Source organism: Puntigrus tetrazona, unplaced genomic scaffold (genome assembly GCF_018831695.1).
Source record: "Puntigrus tetrazona isolate hp1 unplaced genomic scaffold, ASM1883169v1 S000000401, whole genome shotgun sequence".
Taxonomy (NCBI): Eukaryota; Metazoa; Chordata; class Actinopteri; order Cypriniformes; family Cyprinidae; genus Puntigrus; species Puntigrus tetrazona.
In genome coordinates, this window is record NW_025048054.1 from 305,001 (window position 1) to 325,000 (window position 20,000).

A 20,000-nucleotide genomic window follows, 5' to 3' on the forward strand; every position below is an offset into this window, starting at 1 on the left:
TATATATTCTGATATTATATTTATAAATATATATATATATATATATATATATATATATATATATATATATATATATATATATATATATATATATATATATATATATATATATATATATATATATATTTTTTTTTTTTTTTTACACGTAATTTAAGTATAACATATATAAAAAAATTAAACCTCAATTCATATATATATATATATATATATATATATATATATATATATATATAGAGAGAGAGAGAGAGAGAGAGAGAGAGAGGTTTCACATTTGTATTACTAACAATAATAATAATTGTAAATATATATATATATATAAAAAATTGAGGTTTCATATTTTTGTTACTAACAATAATAATAATTGTAAATAAAATAAAATAAAAATAATTAATATAGTAATTATTACAATTCACAAAATAATAATAATAATCTTTCCTCTTCTTTCTGGGTATTTTAAGGAAGGTCATCTTACCGCAGAAGGAGAATATGTGACTGCTGTCTTCATGCACAAACTTGTGAGTCACGGCCTCCTCCATGATCTGCTTGACCTGAAAGTCCACAAAGAAAAGCGACATCTGAGAATCTGAACACGCGTGTCCTGCGCTCCACGCTGAGTCACGAACACACTCTCTTACTCACGGTTTCTCATAATGAGTGTATAGCGTGTGCAGATGGACATATGTGCAGCGATCACAGCTCTCTCACTCTGAAGGACGAGTCCTTCCCTTTTTATTCACATTTTCATTTCGATTTTGGTTCATCTTTTAGTCATTTTTTTTGTTACGTGCTTTTTTTTCTGCCTAAATGCGTGTCGTTTTTTATTCATTTCGGTTCGTTAGTGCGTCAGGTTAAGCTAAAGGAAAACGAGCAGCCAACGATACGCTATATGGGTTTTTTAATGCCAGAAATCAATAGCTTATTAAGTAAAGATCTCATGTATCAAAACTTAATTTGCATTGCTAATAATATGCATTGCTAAGAACCGATTTTCTCAATATTTAGATTTTTTTGCACGCTCAGATTCCAGATTTTCTAATAGTTGTATCAATGCATGAAACTCAATTTCAAAAAGATGAGCGTTATGACTGGTTTTATAGTACACAGTCACATATGAGGATCATCACTTTAAGATTCCAGATTAAAAGCACGTTTACGTTCGTGAATTCTTTACTCTCTGAGCCACATCTGCTCCCATCTGTACTTACAAAATTGTATTTCACCTTCTTTTCATCGCAAGTATTCAATTCCTTATAAAAACTGTTTGATTTTTCCATTAGGTGGTGCTGCAGAAACTCAAGTATGTGTCTATATTTATATATACATATATATAAAAATAATTAAAAATTATATATATATATATATATATATATATATATATATATATATATATATATATATATATATATATATATATATATATATATATAATTATATATATATATATATTATATATATATCCATAAATAAAATGTTTTATATATATATATATATATATATATATGTATATATATAAATATATTATATATATATATATATATATATTTATATATATATAAATATATTTTATATATTTATAACGCTGTCATATATTAATATTTATCAATATAAAATATAAAAATATAAAATATTAAATATTTCTATTATGTATACATAAACACACACGTACAGTGTTTATATTGAAAAAAAGTTACATGTATAAACATTTACATATTTCTATTTATTATTTTTTATATTTTTAAAAAATATATATATATTTTATAACGTTCATATATTGTATTTATACATATAAAACATTTAAATATTAAATATTTCTCTTAAATATATACAGCATTGTGTTTGTATCTATATATTACATAATAAATAATATGAATTTATTTTTAGTAAAATATAATATCATAAATGATCACAAATACGGCATTTGAATGATATTACTTATATATAATATAAGCGCAGTTTAATATAAGTAAATGTAATATCTAAATGACTACTATTGATTTAATTATATTATTTATATAATAAATATATATAAATTATATTAAAATTATTTATGTTTATTGTCTTAGCAATATTATTTATATAATTTATATTGCATTAATATTTTATATATTAATATATTTATTAGTTTATATTTATTATTTTGCTAAACTACAATCATTCATAAATGCGCTATTTGCATTATTTTATCATATTATATTCTAACTAATTAGGGTTAGTGTAATACAATAATATATTGACTTAATATTTACATATTACTATTATTATTATTCTTATTTACATACTATTCAATTATCATGTGTTATTACTACTGTTATTCACAGAGTATTATCACGTGTTTATATCGATATATTAGTGCCATTATTGCAAAGGACAATAACTTCAAATACAGGAGAACATTTTAGATGATCTTCTATTAGGTTACACTTAATAAATGTGGATATACGTGCATATATGATGCATGACTTGTCCAGTGGCGAGGTTAAACGTCAAAACAAGCCGATTTCTGTCTGCCAGCGCAGAAAGAGGAAGACAACGCGACACGTCTTCATCGCGCCGAGCTCCTTAAGGAAGCAAACGGCTGATGACGCCGACCGGAATGACCTTGTTTGGACGCTCTTCTGGATAAAACGCGCTAACGAGCGGGCGCGCGCCGCGGCATGGTCGCGCGCGGGTGAGCGTGCGCGCGCGCGCGGCACATCTAGCACCTGCAGCCCCGGTCGACACGATCGGATTCAGCGATCGACAGCGTCTACCGATCGCCCGCTCGGTGTCTGATAAACGGAGAGACACGGCCGGCGCGTCCCCCACCTCCTTCTTGACGTTGCGCAGCAGCCTCTGACGCGTCTCGGATTCTGCAAAGACACACACACGCGCGCGCACACACACACACACACACACGAACACACAGATGCCGTCTCTCTCATCCGAAGCTCGTCCGTTAAAAAAAAAAAAAAAAAAAAAAAAGAAAAGGCACGAAAGGCGCCTCACCTGCCATGGCTCGGGGTCCGCGGTTCCGTGCGAGCGATGAATGTGCGCAGGACGAAGCGCGTCGTCGTGAGTCAGAGCTGCGCGCGCAGGGCGTGGCGTCGAGCGTCGACGCGCCGCGGTCGTGAGCGATGCGCCGCGCCGGTCGTCGGGGCGAGCCGGTCTCCGTCGGGATGCTGCGCTTCAGGAGCGCTCCTCGTCTGCGGCGCGTCGGACGCGGGGTTGCCAGGTGTTCGCATAAAAAAACTCCAAAACGCGAATCGATCCCAAAATCGCTGTTGGGAAATAGATTGCTCTATTAAGTTACTCTATTAAAAACTATTAAAATAGATTTATTAAGGTAAAGTAGCTGATTACATTTGAGGCTGCTTTTTTATTTATGTTTTCAAGTTCCCAATGAAGGTTTTCAAAATCCGATAAAATGATGATAAAAACCTGATTTTCCACCTCTTTACTTTGAAATTGTATATTTTGTATTATAAATTAATTAGTTAGGGCTTTATTTATGCAGTGTCTCGAGGTTTTGATTTTAGATGCTTTATATTATTATATATTATTATTATTATTACATTTATTATTTATTATAGCTATTTATCGCTGGGCAACGATTAACCGAATCCAAAATAAAAGTTTTTGTGTATCCTGTATATTTATTTTGTGTGTGTGTGTGTGTGTGTGTGTGTATGTGTTATAATATAATATAATAATAATAATTTAATAATTTCATAATAAATTTATACATAATTTAAAAAATTCATAATAATTAAATATATAACTTTAATTTAATTATTAATATATATATATATATATATATATATATATATATATATATATATATACACAGTACATATTCATATATTATCTAAAAACTTTTGATGCGATTAATTGATATATATTGTATTATGATTTAGGTATTTAGGTTTTTATTTAAACAATAACTGTACGTTTAATTTTAGATTTTATATTATTTAAGAAATATTATTTATAAATTATAATTATTTATATAGCGACTCTAGGCCAAAAACTAAAAAAAGTGCATAAACAGACCATGCAGAGATATGAGTATTACAACTCTAGAAATATGCACAAAAAATCAACTTATGGAGTAGCAGAACCATCATGAGATTAATTTTCAATTATGTTGTAAAAATAAAGAAGCCACCCACACAGCAGACAGTCTGGGTGTATGATTAGATAGCAAATTTAAACTGAATTTATAATTATTTTTTAAATGGTCTGAAACTCACTGTTTTCAAATCGGCTCTGCAGAGGAGGCAGGAGAATGCGGTGACTTTTATTTTGAAACATGCGCGTGTTTCCGGTGCGCTTCACCCTCAACAGTGCAGTCGCACGCGCTTGGCGGGAGTCACTGAAGTTCACAAACTCACCTCTTTCACTTTCACCTGATATTTTATGAATATCATTTTCAGTCAGAGGTGAGTTTATTTTAAATCGCTGTTTATCCGGAGCTCGAGTAAAGCTCTTTAGAGAATACCCGATGTCTTCGGTGTGTTCAGTGTTATGAATTAGCCGCGTGGCTAAAGCTACGCAACATTTCCGATTCATTTGAATTTAATTTAACATGTTTGTTCTCAAATCCGGTAAATTAATGCTCATTGTTTGTGTGTTATGACTGGATATGGTTATTACAGTCACTGCTGAGTTACTTGGCTGTATAAAGCAATTAATTTTCATAATGCTGTTCAAGACACGGCTCAAGTAACGTTTTTTCAAGTTAACGTTAGTTATTATTTATTCTTGTCCTAGTTTTGAGAAAAGTATGCATATTTGTTTTAGATTTTTATATATATATATATATATATATATATATATATATATATATATATATATAGTATAAAAATCTCTCTCTCTCTCTCTCTCTCTCTATATATATATATATATATATATATATATATATATATATATATTAGATTTTTATTTTATACGTGTTGAAAGCGTGTTAGTGTGTGTATTTGTATTAATATAAATGTTTATGTAGATGAATGTGTATATATGTAAATTTCTATACGTATGTAGAAATGTAGGCTCTAATGTATTAATTTATTCATAATGTGTATATATATATATATATATATGTGTGTGTGTAATATTTTAATTATATATATATATATATATATATATATATATATATATATATATATATTATATATATATATATATTTTTTATAATATTATATATATTTATATATATATATATATATATTCTATTAAAATATTATTACAATAAATTTTGTATATATATTTGTTTAGTGTGAAGAAAAAAATATATATATTATATATTTTTTATTTATTTTTTTTTTATAAATTTATTTTTAAATATAATAGATTTATGTTCTTCTCTTTTAGGTGGTTTGTAGTCTCCAGTGATCATGCCGTCCAGTCTGGGCACCAGCAGCCCAGCCGCAGTTCTCCAGGAGGCTTTGGAAAACTCCAGCCGCTTGATTGACAGGCATCTGCAGGAGGACCGCTGCTTCCCAGACCTGTCAGAGCTCCTCAATGTCCCGTCACACAGTAAGAGATGCTGTCCGTCTTGGCCTTTAAGACCCGCTCGTTGGGCATAAAACATGTTCACGTGCTTCTGTCTGATGTTTGGCAGATATGCCTTCGCTCTCGGGGATGTCGGACATGGATTATCCTCTGCAGGGCCCGGGGCTGATCAGCGTGCCGAGTCTTCCTGAGCTCAGCGCCATCCGCAGGGTTCCTCTGCCTCCGGAGCTCGTCGAGCAGTTCGGTCGTATCCTACCACACAGATGCACAAAATAAACCGTACTCTCAGAGCGTCTCGTAGTATTACTCCATCAAGTTGTTTGCGGTGCCTTAATTGCCCCGTTTGACCAGATATGCAGTGCAATTGCATGATGGGAGTCTTCCCTGAGATCTCCAGAGCGTGGCTCACCATCGATAATGACATTTTTATGTGGAATTACGAGGATGGGTGAGTATCAGCACATTAGATAGAATTAAAAGCACTTTTTTTTTTTTTTTTTACCTTTCCTTTAGCATGTAATATAGCTGATTGTGCATCTAAATGAGAGAAGTGCGTGAACTTTAAATCTTGTGAAGGTTTTCCAGCACACCCCAAAAATCAAAGTAAATGAACATAGTGCTGGCACGTTTCTAGAAGTGTTTCAGTCATGTTTATTGTTGTTGTCTTGTTTGTTTAGGAGTGATGTGGCGTATTTTGACGGGCTCAGTGAAACTATACTGTCAGTCGGTTTGGTCAAACCTAAGCCAGGTTAGTTCTGTGGTCGCTCTCAGAAGGAAGTGAGAATGTTACGGATTGATTCTTCGGGTGTTTTATCAACAATATATAAATAGTTCCTTCTGGGTTCCTTTTTTTTTTTTAAGTTAATGTTTTAGCACTGATTATGTTCCAAATATTTTATTGACTTGGGTAGTCCTAGTTTCAGTTTTTTCTTTTACTTAATTTATGATGCACCTGAATTTAAGTGTACACAAAATCGGCACAAAAGTTTGCATGTGAAAATCAAGAGAATAACAAGAATCAGAATTAACATAAAAATAATAATATTTTTATGCACTATATATATATATATATATATATATATATATATATATATATATATATATATATATATATTTTTTATATATTTTTTTTTATTATATATATATATATATATATATATATATATATTTTTTTTTTTTTTAATATTTATTTTTTTATATATATATATATATATATATATATATATATATATATATATATATATATATATATAAATTGTTACATATATAATATGTTGTCAAATGATTAATTGCATCCAAAATAGTTTTTGTTTATATAATGTGTGTGCTGTGTAAAATTATTACTTATATATGAATAAAAATACATGCATGTATATATTTAAGAAAAATGACATTTATAGTAAATTTAAAAATATGGTTTATATTAAATGTAACTTATGTAAAATGTAAAATATATATATATATATATATATATAAAGATTTTAAATGTATATGCATGTGAATATTTTCAAAATATGTACTGCATGTTCTGTACTGTTAGTTTATTATTGCAGTAAACCTGCATATATTATGTAAACAAACTTTTATTTTGAATGCGATTTAATTATTTGACAGCACTTATATAGAGTGTTTATATTCATGGATACATAATAAATATACACAGTAAACACTGACTCATTTCAGATGCGATAAATCGTTTGACAGCACTTTATTTCTACATATTTTCTAAATGTATAATATATATACTCTTTTATGTTTGTCTATTTGTATTTGCATTGTATGTATAGAAATAAAAACTATAGTAATAATCAAAACAATAACTAAGCCTGGAGTCATGGTTTTTAAAAATGTGACTGATTCTTGAAACCACGAGTGTAGGTCAACTAAGTAGTTTTGTTTGTTCCAGGTATTTTCCAGCCTCACATCCACTTCCTGTTAGTACTGGCCACGCCGGTGGATGTGGTGATCCTGGGCCTGAGCTTCCCTAAAGCCCACACAGGTGCGTGTCTCCAGTTCAGATGCGATCGAATCATCCCGTGCGTGCCGACTGATTCTCCGTCTCCCCCCGTGTGTGTCTCAGGCCTGAACGACAGCATGTCAGGAGCCATGCAGCTGTTGCCAGATCCTCTCTACTCCATCCCCACGGATAACACCTACCTGCTGGCCATCACCTCCACGGACGTGGGCCGCATCTTCATGGCGGGCAAAGACGGCTGTCTGTACGAGATCGCCTACCAGGCCGGAGCGGGCTGGTTCAGTCAGCGCTGCAGGAAGATCAACCACTCCAAGAGCAGCCTGTCCTTCCTCGTCCCCTCACTGCTGCAGTTCTCCTTCTCCGAGGACGGTGAGAGCCGTTCGGGAGCGTATCGACAAAAAATATTTATTTCTAACTGTGCATGCTCTTAAGTCAGATTCGATTAGAATAACGCGACTGATTAAACGGGGTTGTTACCAAGCAAATTAAATCGGCATTTAGAGAAAATCAATGCATGCTGTTTTCTATATATCTGTATAAATTTGTGGTCGTTTTAAACGCATTTTAATAGAACGAATGCACGATGGTTTTTGCAAAATACTTAATAATGATAATCGCACATCATTATATCGCAGACGCTACATATCGTAAGCCCAGCTGAATGCCTCACTTTAAATCTTGTGGTTCGTTTCAGATCCGGTTGTCCAGATTGCTGTCGATAACTCGAGGAACATTTTATACACTCGCTCGGAGAAGGGCGTCCTGCAGGTGGGTGTCCGGGCACCGAGCCGGACTCGGCTTTCGATGGGTTTTAATGTGATTTCTGTTTCTTTTAGGTGTATGATCTAGGCGCTGATGGGCAGGGAATGAGTCGAGTCGCTGCCATGTCTCAGAGCTCCGTCGTCTCAGCGGCCGGAAACATCGCCAGGTAAGCTTCGCCTGCGTTTTTGATAAATAGCTGATTAGCCGTTATGATATAATAATCGAAATTGAACGATTTCTCTCAAAGGGATAAATGCGTTTTCTTCCATTTAAATGATATAAGTGATATTCATGATATAAATGAAATATAAATTATTATATCAAGTATTTATTTGCTTTTTGTTAATTGTAAATTAAATTATCGTTATTAATTGTGTTATTGTTTTATTATAAAAAAGCTTTAATGCATGTGAAATAAATCTTCTTATAAATAATTGCATTATTATTATCGTGCATATTTTTTTTCTGTGCAAAATAAATACTGTTAAGAAGGTTATACATTTAAATAAAAACATTGTTTACACAATTATATTAATTTAAATTATATCCAATGCAAAATGTAATCGCTCAACATATGAGCTCCTGGTTTTTCGGAATATATAAATGTTATTTTATCATTAAAATGTTATCGACAATAAATGCCACCAAGATGGCATCTTTTATTAATAATAAATCATCTCATTGGATTAAAATGAGCCATTAATATGGTCACCAATATATTGTGCTCGCTAATTGTTTTTAATTTTAAAATTAAAATTAATCATTAACATTAAGTGTAAACATTTATAAAAAGTTTTATATATAAATATCGTAAAAGCTTACAGTATTACACATGAATCATTTATCGCGTTTAATAAACGCGGAATTAATAAAAATAATTATAGTAATTAAATTTTATTATTATTATTATTATTATAACATTAATAAAAAGTAATTTTTTATGAATGAAAAAATAAAATGCATTAAAAAAAATTGGTCGAGATCATTATATCGTGCACTCCTGCTTTTCATAAGTTTTCCTGCCTGTTTTTCAGGACGATCGACCGCTCCGTGTTTAAACCGGTCGTTCAGATCGCAGTAATCGATCGCTCGGAGTCGTCAGACTGTCAGCTGCTGGCCGTCACTCATGCTGGTAAGGTTTAGAAAGGGACACTCCAGCGGGTCGCGGGGTCTGAGAGTCCTCTGAGCCGTGTTTCTGTGTCGTTCAGGCGTGCGTCTTTACTTCAGCGCCGTCCCCTTCGCTCCTCCGAACTCCAAACACCTCTCAGCGCGGCCCAGCATGCTGGCGCTGGTTCACGTGCGGCTGCCGCCCGGCTTCTCCGCGTCCTCCACCCTCCAGAAACCGGCCAAAGTCCACAAGTCCCTCTACAGTAAAGGGGTTCTGCTGATGGCGGCGTCTGAGGCGGAAGACAGCGACGTTCTGTGGTGCATCAATCACGATTCCTTCCCCTTCAAAAAGCCCCTCATGGAAGCTCAGGTCAGAGATGTTGTTATTTCCTGTTCCTGTCTGGCTGGTCGCTTCATTTGTTGTTTAGTTTCCGCCTTGGAATAAAATTAATTAAAAAATGCCATTCCTTTTTATCTGTTTCTATCTCAATTCAGATTTTTTTTCCTTACAATTTTTATTTTATATTCTGATTTTACAGTTTATTTTTTTTTAATATAAGGTCAGAAATAACCATTTGGTGTATGCCAAATTATGCCAGAATATATTATTAATGAATCGTTGTAATACTCTATATATATATATATATATATATATATATATATATATATATATATATATATATATATATATATATATATATATATATATATATTGTAATGATAAATTGTTTTAAGAAATAATCACACTGTTTTTATTTCACCCATGCTTTTAGTTTTAACAGTAAACGCCTGTTATACTTTGCTTGCCAGAAAATTATAGGGTTCCTTTTAATTGACTAAAAGGTAAATTTTTAAAGCCTTTAAATATAAAATATATTATAAAATATAATTAGTACTAAATTCATCATTTTAATTAATTAGAAGCTTTTTATTACTAGACATACTGTTTGTTGAAAGTGTGATATTAAAATTGTAAACTATTTAAATGGATTTTTGGTAAAAATTAAGAAGAAATGAAATTGTTTAATTTTGTTTTTGTATATAATTTGTAACTTTCATTATTTAATTAGATGTAGTTTTTGATTTTAAAAATTCAATTTAACCATAAAAATGAAAAAATAAAATAATTCCAGAAATAATAATGGGAGTTAAAAACAAATAAGTAAAAATGAATTTAGAAAAATATACTACTGAAATTAGAAAAAATTGTTGAGTTGTAAGACAAGTCGCATTCGCTGTGGCAGAAAAGTTGAGGGAAAAAAAAGTCATAAATGTGAGGAAAACGTTATTTATATTTTTATATCTTGCAGGTAAAAAGTCGCGATTTGACTTGTATAGTTAATCACGATGACACTGTTTTGTTGTCTTGTCCAGATGACGGTGAATGTCGACGGTCACTCGTGGGCTCTGTGTTCAATCGAGGAAAGCAGATCTCCCAGAATCCTCACTCCGCTCAATAAAGAGCTCGTTCCGGTCACGGACGCTCCTCTAGTCGTTCAGCAGCACAGCGTCCCGCCGCAGAAGTTTGTTCTCCTGTCCGCTCAGGTACGATCGGGCCTCTGCTTGCGGCGTCCCCCGCGGTGCTCTTCTCTCACGGTGTGTGTTTTTTTCCGCCCGTCTTCAGGGAAGTCACATCTTCCACAAGCTGCGTCCGGTCGACCAGCTGCGCCACCTGCTGGTCAGCAGCGCCGGAGGAGAGAGCGACGACATCGAGCGCTTCTTCAAGCTTCACGGGGTACACCTTTCAGACAATTTAGTGTGTGTGTGTGTCCATAAATAGTCAAACCAAAAATGATCCAGACGCGTTTTTCACAAGTTTGTGCTGTAGCTTAGAAAAGGGTAATAAAATAAAAACTATGGTATGTAATAAATCAACCAAAAACTTTTTAGCTGTTAAAGTGCCTCTATTATGTTTCCAATATTGCCTTTAATGCAGCGTGTAATGTGTAAACCATCTGCAAACTTGTACATCCGAAAGTTGTCTCTCGAAATAATCAACTCGATGCAGCCTGAAAAAAGTCGTTAGTAATTCGTATCGCACTTCGACGCACGTTTTCGTAAATCCCGCCTGTGTTTTACATCGGCCGGCCGCCAACGACTTGACTCCGCCCACAAACACCTCATCCAATCACAGCAGACCAGGCCGTCTGACCAATCAGAGCAGAGTCGGCTCATGAAAGGGAGGAGTTTAGAGAGACTGAATCTTAGAACTGCTTCAACTGTTTGAAAATCGTTGAAAAATGAGGCGTATTAAACACGCTTTTAAAACGTTTCTTTCACCTCGCATGCATGTAAACCTGTTGTAGGAGACAATATTAGCAGCCTAAATAATAACATAATTAGGTAATACTAGTTACCAAGCAAAGCTCAGAGCAAAACATGCTCTGAATCATTTTTGATCCCACATTTTACTAGAGTTTCAGTATATTTAGCCGTCTTCATTTAAATAAGTGAACTATAGTGTCCTGCACACACTAGTAAAAAAATACTTTTATCTGGTGTCGGATTTGTGGAGTATATTAACATAAAAAATACAGAAAAATGCAGAATAGCATAGAGTTTATCAAACCGAATGACTTGATCGAAAGTAGTTCAGTGCACTTAAATCAAATCGTGATATTGACTAGTATCTGAATATTAATCTGCGATTAGGGATTAATGCATGTTCTGTGTGTTTCTCAATGAATGACGCAGACGTAAAACTAGCTGGTATTTGTCGTGGCGATTCAGTTTAACTTAAAGACAGAAATATTACTACTGTTCAGTAGTAGTGATGCGACGGATAATAATAAAAAAAAAGTTTGCTTTTCGTTTATTACTAAAAAGCATACTTTAAGGATTTCTATACCCCAGCAGAAACTGCTAGCTTAACCGCTAAAGTCGGTAGCTAATACAACAAGAGCAATTGCACGCAAAACGCATAATGACATAAAATTATAGGCTAAAGACAGTAATGGTAGTATTCAGGTGCAGAAATAAGTGTATAAGTGTAAAATTACGCTTATTGCATTGGATACAGATTAATCTTTGTTAAAGCTGTGCTGCTGTTCGATTAGCAGACCAGACAGAAGTAGGGATTTCTAGGCTGCTGTCACTTTAAGACTAAACGCACCTGATCTTTTGTCAGCTTTATACGTTAACTTAAAACAAGACATGGACATAATCTGCTGTGTTTACCAGAACAAAACGGGTAAATCATTAAAAGATAAAAGAATTGTTTACTTTTGGATGAACTCTTCCTTTAATCTTTTATGCCTTTTTATTTGATAACCAGAAACATTTAAAGGCACACAGACATTCTGAAGGGGCAATAAACGCTTGCTATAAGGGTAATTTAGGAATAGGTTTAAAAAAAATAAAGTTTGCATTAAGTTAAGTATGCACTATTTTATGCATTAAAATAGTTAGACGTGCTAAAGCAGTGTTTGTTAATAAAACTTAAAGTGGAAAAAAGTCTAAACGTTTCGTAGGGTGCTAAACATGTCACTTTTGTGTAATTGTGTAGGTTTCGTGATTTTGTTTCAGACATGCTTTTTGATTAAACGGTTAAAAGGAGTCCAGAAAAACCGAACGCATCCAGAAAAATCTAAAAAAAAAAAATTCTGTACAGGAGGGTCAGGCGTGTGCCACGGCGCTCATCTTGGCCTGTTCTTCAGCTGCCTGCGATCGAGAGGTTTCTGTGTGGGCCACACGAGCCTTCTTCAGGTCAGAGACAACTTCACCTGATTGATCTTTCCCAGGCTTTCGATGATATTTGTGGTTGCTTTGAAATGGCTTTAAGGGTCTTTTTTTCTTTTTTTTTGTTCGAAGAACCATTCAGTCATCGTTGCCAGATAGTTTCAAAATGTGTAAAGAATCAACTATAACCAAACTATTTTTTCTATATTATTTACACCAATATAACAACAAACAAACAAATAATAATCTAATATAATAATATAATTAATATAATATTTAGTATATGCAAAATGCTGTGTGATTTATATATATATATATATATATATATATATATATATATATATATATATATATATATATAATTTATTTTATTTATTTTTTTTTGTTGTTGTTGAATCAGTTAAATTAAATGGCCAATGCTAACCGACTGATTTATATTGCTTTTTATTCATGTGACAGATGCTTTTAATCCACAGTGTTGCGACTTATTCAAAGCAATTATTGTCAAGCATTTTATATAAAATATTATTACATTATATTATATCATATAAATGCATTATATTTAACACATGTGTATATTTATTATAGCAAATACTTTTTGTTAGGACATTTTAGTAAGGACTTTTATTTGACAGCTTGTGCGATTTTTTTTTTTTTTTTTTTTTTTTTTTTTTTTTTTTTTATATATATATATTTTATATATTTGATACCTTATGCAGCCTTATGCTCGCAGTTTTTATTAATAGCTAAGGTGTTTTTTTAATTTTTTTTGCAGATATGGCGGAGAGGCTCAGATGCGTTTCCCATCTGCCATTTCTGCCCCCAGTAACGTCGGGCCGCTCTTCAGCTCGCCCGTACCAGGTGACTAACATCTCGCCTCGTCGAAATGATCACGTTTTAACCATTAACCATGTCCAGTCACTGCTAGCTGGTTGTTCACGTGTCAGTGTCCACTAATGTCTAATCTGTAGTCTGCTGTGATTTGTAGGATCCCCAATGTCTGTCGGCAGCCCCCTTCCAAACCCCAGTTTTCTTGCCACACCTGCGCCAGGTATATAGTCGATCTCAGCATTAATGCATCCGTAAATGAACATTTGCCAAACATTTACTCGCCCTCGGGCCGTCTAAGATTAGGACGAGATTGGTTTTCCGTCACATTTAGAGAAATGTAGCATGAAAGCGCTTTCTCGCCAATGTATTCCGAATGGGTGCCGTCAGAATGAGAGTCTAATTAAAAAATAAATAAATAAAAAAAATCGCGAACCAGTCCTTCATTTAACATCTGGAGATGACTAAAGCGGAGACAAATCCCGCATTAACACGTTTTTAACTGAAATGCTAATTAATCCTTAATCTGAACCAGGAGGGAAATCTGCACAGATCACGCACCATTTACGAACCAAAACAACTTTTCGATCTGATGTTTTTATCAGCTGCTTGTGCTCTCATCCTGACGGCACCCATTCACTGCAATGCAGCCATTGCCGAGCAAGTGATGCGGCGCTACGTTCCTCCAAATCTGATGCACAAACAAATTTTAGATGGTCTGAGGAGCGAGTTAATGTTCATTTTCGGATGAATTAGTTTTTGGCATCTTTCTAAATGAGTAAGTAATGTCTGTATTTTAGGGGTTTAATAAAAATAGACGATGCATCACGTATTCTGAATGATAGGATTAGCAAGTGTTTAAAAAGAAAAAAATATATATATATATATATTTATTCATATATATGTATATTATTATTATAATTTTTATTTATTTAATTTTTTCTCAAATCTAGTCACATTTAGGGGAAAAAAACTACTTGGTGTGGGGAAGACAAAAAAAACGTTAAGAATCGATTCTGTATTTCAGGCCCAAAATGCATCTTCCTGTTGTCTTTTTCCTGTTATTTTGCACGTTATTCTAAACATGGAGTATCATTTTTAAATCGTAATGATGGTTTCGTCCCGTCTTATTTCATGCTTGAATATTAACAGTGAGTGGTGTTGTTTTATGAGTGTGTTTTGTGTTGTGTGTGAATTCTCTCGTCTGGACTCACCAGGCGTCTTCCCACCGAGCGTGTCCACGCCTTACATCCCAGCGACTCCCATGAGTCCGAGCGGCGCGGCCGTCACAGCGGTGTCGTCTGGACCCGAGGTCATCTTTTCTGGAAAACACAACGGCATCAGTATCTACTTCACACGTATACTGGGGTCAGTCAGCGGCACGCTTAAATACAGACCTTTACGACCTTACGAACACTTCTAGGGCCGCAAAGCAATTAATCATGATTAATCGATTCAAAAAAACGTGTATGCGAGCATATGTGCGCATGCTGTGTATATTTATTTTTTATATTGCGTGCGTATATACATTATTTATATACAAACGCGTATTTATATATTTAAAAAAATAAGTTGTTTATACTTGATGCATGCATGTTTAATATTAATTGTGAATATAAATATATATTGTACATGTAAAAAAAAAAAATGTGATTCTTAATGCACTTATGTGTTTTTAATGTTGATGCAGGAATGTGTGGGATGGGAGTCTTTCGGTGGAGACCGCTATAGCCAAAGGCAGTCAGACTGTGACTATTGTGAGTAACGCCAGATTAAAAAAAAAATGTTTTTTTATTTTTATGTTCTTTGGGAGTAATGACCAATTTGAGGGCGTTTTTTCAAAAATGCTGCTTTATGTTTTCATCTATTTATTTTGTTTTATTGACCATTTTTACAATAATGCTTTAGTTATTTCCTTTAGTTTTTATTTATTTCACTTTTTTTAGTAAACACATTTTGAACCATTTAAAAAAAAATCTTTGTTTTTATATGTATTTATTTGTTTTGAGTAATTGATCTTAGAGCATTTATGGTAATACATTATTTAGAATTATATATATATATATATATATATATATATATATATATATATATATATATATATATATATATATATATAAAATTTATTTATTTTTATTTATTTTATTATTTTTTTATTTAATGGTTTTTTTTTTTTTTTAGTTTATAGTTACAGATTTTTGCAGCAATTTTTATTTTTTTTGCTCTGCTTGTGTTCCAGAGTTTTTTTTTTTTAATTTGACAATTCTTTTCCTATATTTACCTTTAGTTGATGTTTATTTTTTTCTTTATTGTCCTTCTTTTTAGCCGATCAGAAAAAGGCTCCTGCCCGTCAAGCATTTGGTTTCTTTGCAGCATGCCTGAAATCTCTTCTAGCACACTTCTGTGTTTTTCCCTCATGATGTTCTTTGGTTTTAGTTGGAGAGCACGGCCAGTTCATCTGACCTGGAGGTCATCCTGATGGAGCTTCAGGGTTTGAAGGAATTCCTCGACAAAAACTCCCAGTTCAGTCCATCTTCTCTGGGTGTGGGCAAGTAGGTGCCCTTCATATCCTCTAATGCTCATGTAGTAATACACTTCAGTTTCAGCTCAACAGCAGATCTATTATCTATTTTCTTTTATTAGACTTTTTTATTTGTAACATTTCTTTACTTACAGTTTTCATTTATTTAGAAATTATTTATTTTCAGATTTATTCATTGACAGTTTTTTTTTTTTTTTTCAGATTTTAGTTGACATTTGAAATGAATCGCAAAATTTAATCCAAGACGATGCATTTTGGTTTTTGGACAACTTAGATCCATGTTGACTAGTGTATAGTTTATTAATTTTATTTTAAATACATTTATTTTTTAATAAATATGTTCTATAAACATAATTATTTAAACCTTTATTTATTTAGTATTCAATTTGTTTTATTTACAAATTTTTATTTATTAACATTAAGTTTGTGTGTTAAATTAATTAAAAATATTATTTTTAAAAATATTTATTTTACTTTATGTAAAATATTAATATTTTCCTTAAATATATGTATTTTTACCATTTATACATTTTAGTATTTAATTTGTTTTTACAAATTTTCAATTATGTACTTATAACTGTGTACTTTATTTAATAAAATAAATTAAATGATCTATAATTTATATTCTATAAAATTAGTTTTAAATGAGTTTTGAGTCACATTTTGTAGATATTTATTGAAATGTGTTTTTAATATTGAAATACTATTATTGGTCTTCGTTTATTTTTTTTTGTTCCTTAGTTTCATGAACGGTTGTTATCATTATTTTAAATGAAAATGCGTGACCATGCTTCCTACTTGATCTCCTCAGTTTCAGCTCGCCGGCAAACCTACAGCAAAGGCTTCTGGGATTCATGCGTCCCGATGGCTCCAGCTCTCAGCAGGTGCAGCAGGAGCTCCAGAGGAAGTACCACAGTGAGTGTGTGTGTGTGTGTGTGTGTGTGTGTGTGTGTGTGTGTGTGTGTGTGTGCGCGTCTGTGTGTGTGTTCGGGTATTCACTGTCCTTTATTCCTCAGCGGAGGCTCAAGTGTACGAGAAAGCGTCTCTTCAGGCCATGCAGCAGCTGGTTCATCGCTCCTATCAGACGCTGGCGCTCTGGAAGCTTCTGTGTGATCATCAGTTCAGCCTCATCATCTCAGAGATGCCCAAAGTACGGCCCGCCGCTCCCTTACCCGCCGTGCTTTCTCAGATACTCTTCTACCGATAGTCTCACTATTTTCATGGTCACGTGATAGGGTACGAATACGATAGGTCTTCTAGGCAAAAAGTGTATTTTTCATAATCATGGTTAATACGTCGAAAACTGCTTAATTCTGACGTAAAAGTCTGTTTGAGGTCATTACACTTGGAGTTTGTTTATTAAGACTCGAAATATGCCTCGATCCGTTCAGGGTCTGTTTCTGCTGCGTGTGATGAATGCAGTGAACGTGTTTGTTGCACGAGCTGTGGGTTTAGCGCTTGTTTGGGAGCTCCGCAGCCACAGTGCTTTATTTTCCCTGCGGATGATTACAGCGTTTCAGTAGGTTTGGTTGGTTTTCGTAAGCCTGCTTTCCTGCAAAAGAAACGTTTTAAAGGGCAGTACAAATTCAAAATATCTCTTTGAAGTTAAAATTAAAATATATATATATATATATATATATATATATATATATATATATATAAATATATATATTATATAATATACATATATATATATATATATATATATATATTATATTATATAACATATATATATATATATATATATATATATATATATATATATATATATATAATATATATATATATATATATATATATATAATATATATATATATATAAAATTATATATATATATATATATATATATATATATATATATATATTATAATATATATAAAATTTTATATATATATATATATATATATATATATTTTTATTTTATTTTTTTCTTGGAGTCTACTTTAAAGTTAACTCACTGATTTAAGTTTGCTTGGTTAAAGCTCCTAATTTTGAACTCTCAAAGGGCATTATGTGTAATCGTTTAACTTTAAAATGTCCACAATTTTTTTTTTTTTTTTTTTTTTTTAAAGCGCACTGCAAGATTCTGCTAATGAACAGATTGTTGATGCTGTTTGGTCTCTGTCAGGAGTTTCAGGAGCAGATGAAGGGCGTGAGTTTTAAGGATGTGGTTGTCTCTGGACGGGAGCTGAGCGGCGCTCTCATCACGGCCCTCATTAACGTGTACATCAAAGACAGCGCGTCTGTGGACACGGTCAGCGCTCACCTCAGAGACCTCTGCCCTCTGCTGTACAGCAGCGACGACAGCATCTGCTCCAAGGTACCGCTGCTTTTTTAAACATTTACTTCGTTTTTCATTCACTTTGTTTATTTTAAATACTGAGTATATTTCGGTTTGTGTTTTTATCTGTTACTTTTTAATCACATTTTTGCTTTTTGTTTTGTTTTTTTGTGTATATATATATATATATATATATATATATATATATATATATATATATATATATATTTTATCAATTTTAGTTTAATCTCAGTTGTATTTCTTTATATTTAGTTCTGTTTAATTAATTAGTTTTATTTATTTTAATTTAAATGTATTTAGTGAAAAAAATAAATACTGGTCCTGTTTTTATTATTTACCTCAGTTATATTTATTTTTATTTTTTGTCATTTATTTTGCTGTTTTAGGTTTATTAACTTATTCCAGTTTTATTAGTTTTTACTTTAGTTTAATTTTGTTTTTAGTTATTTATTTTGTAGTTTTATAGAGATAAGCTTTTTTTTCTTTTAGTACTTAGAGGTTGTTTTTATTTAGTGTAGCTATCATGTATTGTTTTTTTTTTTTATTTTTTAATACTTAATTTTTGTATTTATTCTAGTGTAGCTATTCTTTATTGTCTTTATTTGTGCATTTTATTTTAGTTCATATTTTTCATATCATTTTTTTTTTACTTACAATTATTACTTTTATTTGAAAAATAACATTTTGTGCCCTTAACAGTTTTTTTTGTTGTAACTTTTAATATTTATTTATTATTGCGCGTCTGTGATCCAGCCGGTGTGGAGCTGAACGTGTTTGTTTTATGAACGTTATCGCATCCGTTTCCTCCCGACAGGCCAACGAGCTGCTGCAGGGCTCCAGACAGATCCAGAACAAGCTGGAGAAGGAGCGGACGCTGAAGGAGTCCCTGCGTCTCTATCAGCAGATCAGTCATCACACAGACCTGCCCCTCGTCTGCTCGCAGTACAGGCAGGGTGAGGAAAAACAAGAAGTGCATCAAAAACACTCACCAGAGTTGTCCTGCATCACAAAATCTAAATGCGCTCTTGTCTTTTTGGTGAACTTGAAATGCTGACTACTCCATAACGATCACGATTTCTTGTAGATATACATTTTGCACATTTCTAATGCCATTTGCACCATTAAAAGTAAGCCTGGAGCTCAGAAGCGGTCATCAGCAGCACGGGTATATTTGTAGCAATGGCCAACAATTATACATTTTTCTCCTACGCCAAAATTATTAATTACTATTAAAAGTCGTGAAAATATTTAGCGAATTTCCTTTGCATCGCTAAGGACTTCATTTGGACAACTACAAAGATTTTTTTTGCACCCTC

At 32.7% G+C, this 20,000-nt stretch overlaps 2 protein-coding genes across 3 annotated transcripts in view; one reads left to right on the forward strand and one right to left on the reverse strand.

The window, feature by feature from the left end:
• sgsm1b (small G protein signaling modulator 1b) overlaps nt 1-3,234 on the reverse strand; it is a 26,775-nt gene extending 23,541 nt beyond the window's left edge. Inside the window, exons 1-3 of the mRNA XM_043231759.1 lie at nt 2,986-3,234; nt 2,806-2,849; nt 473-548 (exon numbers count right to left, since the gene is read on the reverse strand). Coding sequence (XP_043087694.1) covers nt 473-548; nt 2,806-2,849; nt 2,986-2,992 — 127 coding nt within the window. The 5' untranslated portion in view covers nt 2,993-3,234. The remainder of the gene's footprint in view (nt 1-472; nt 549-2,805; nt 2,850-2,985) is intronic.
• A 1,033-nt stretch (nt 3,235-4,267) lies between these two features.
• nup155 (nucleoporin 155) overlaps nt 4,268-20,000 on the forward strand; it is a 24,774-nt gene continuing 9,041 nt past the window's right edge. The window contains exons 1-23 of one of the 2 annotated variants that reach the window (XM_043231748.1): nt 4,268-4,418; nt 5,350-5,514; nt 5,600-5,737; nt 5,842-5,938; nt 6,168-6,238; nt 7,397-7,489; nt 7,571-7,834; nt 8,160-8,233; nt 8,302-8,393; nt 9,262-9,359; nt 9,436-9,704; nt 10,709-10,879; nt 10,959-11,069; nt 12,945-13,039; nt 13,788-13,873; nt 14,001-14,063; nt 15,058-15,208; nt 15,531-15,597; nt 16,277-16,392; nt 17,194-17,297; nt 17,399-17,532; nt 18,511-18,702; nt 19,499-19,637. In XM_043231748.1, coding sequence (XP_043087683.1) covers nt 5,373-5,514; nt 5,600-5,737; nt 5,842-5,938; nt 6,168-6,238; nt 7,397-7,489; nt 7,571-7,834; nt 8,160-8,233; nt 8,302-8,393; nt 9,262-9,359; nt 9,436-9,704; nt 10,709-10,879; nt 10,959-11,069; nt 12,945-13,039; nt 13,788-13,873; nt 14,001-14,063; nt 15,058-15,208; nt 15,531-15,597; nt 16,277-16,392; nt 17,194-17,297; nt 17,399-17,532; nt 18,511-18,702; nt 19,499-19,637 — 2,767 coding nt within the window. In that variant the 5' untranslated portion in view covers nt 4,268-4,418; nt 5,350-5,372. The remainder of the gene's footprint in view (nt 4,419-5,349; nt 5,515-5,599; nt 5,738-5,841; nt 5,939-6,167; nt 6,239-7,396; nt 7,490-7,570; nt 7,835-8,159; nt 8,234-8,301; nt 8,394-9,261; nt 9,360-9,435; nt 9,705-10,708; nt 10,880-10,958; nt 11,070-12,944; nt 13,040-13,787; nt 13,874-14,000; nt 14,064-15,057; nt 15,209-15,530; nt 15,598-16,276; nt 16,393-17,193; nt 17,298-17,398; nt 17,533-18,510; nt 18,703-19,498; nt 19,638-20,000) is intronic. The other variant, XM_043231749.1, reaches the window with a different exon arrangement.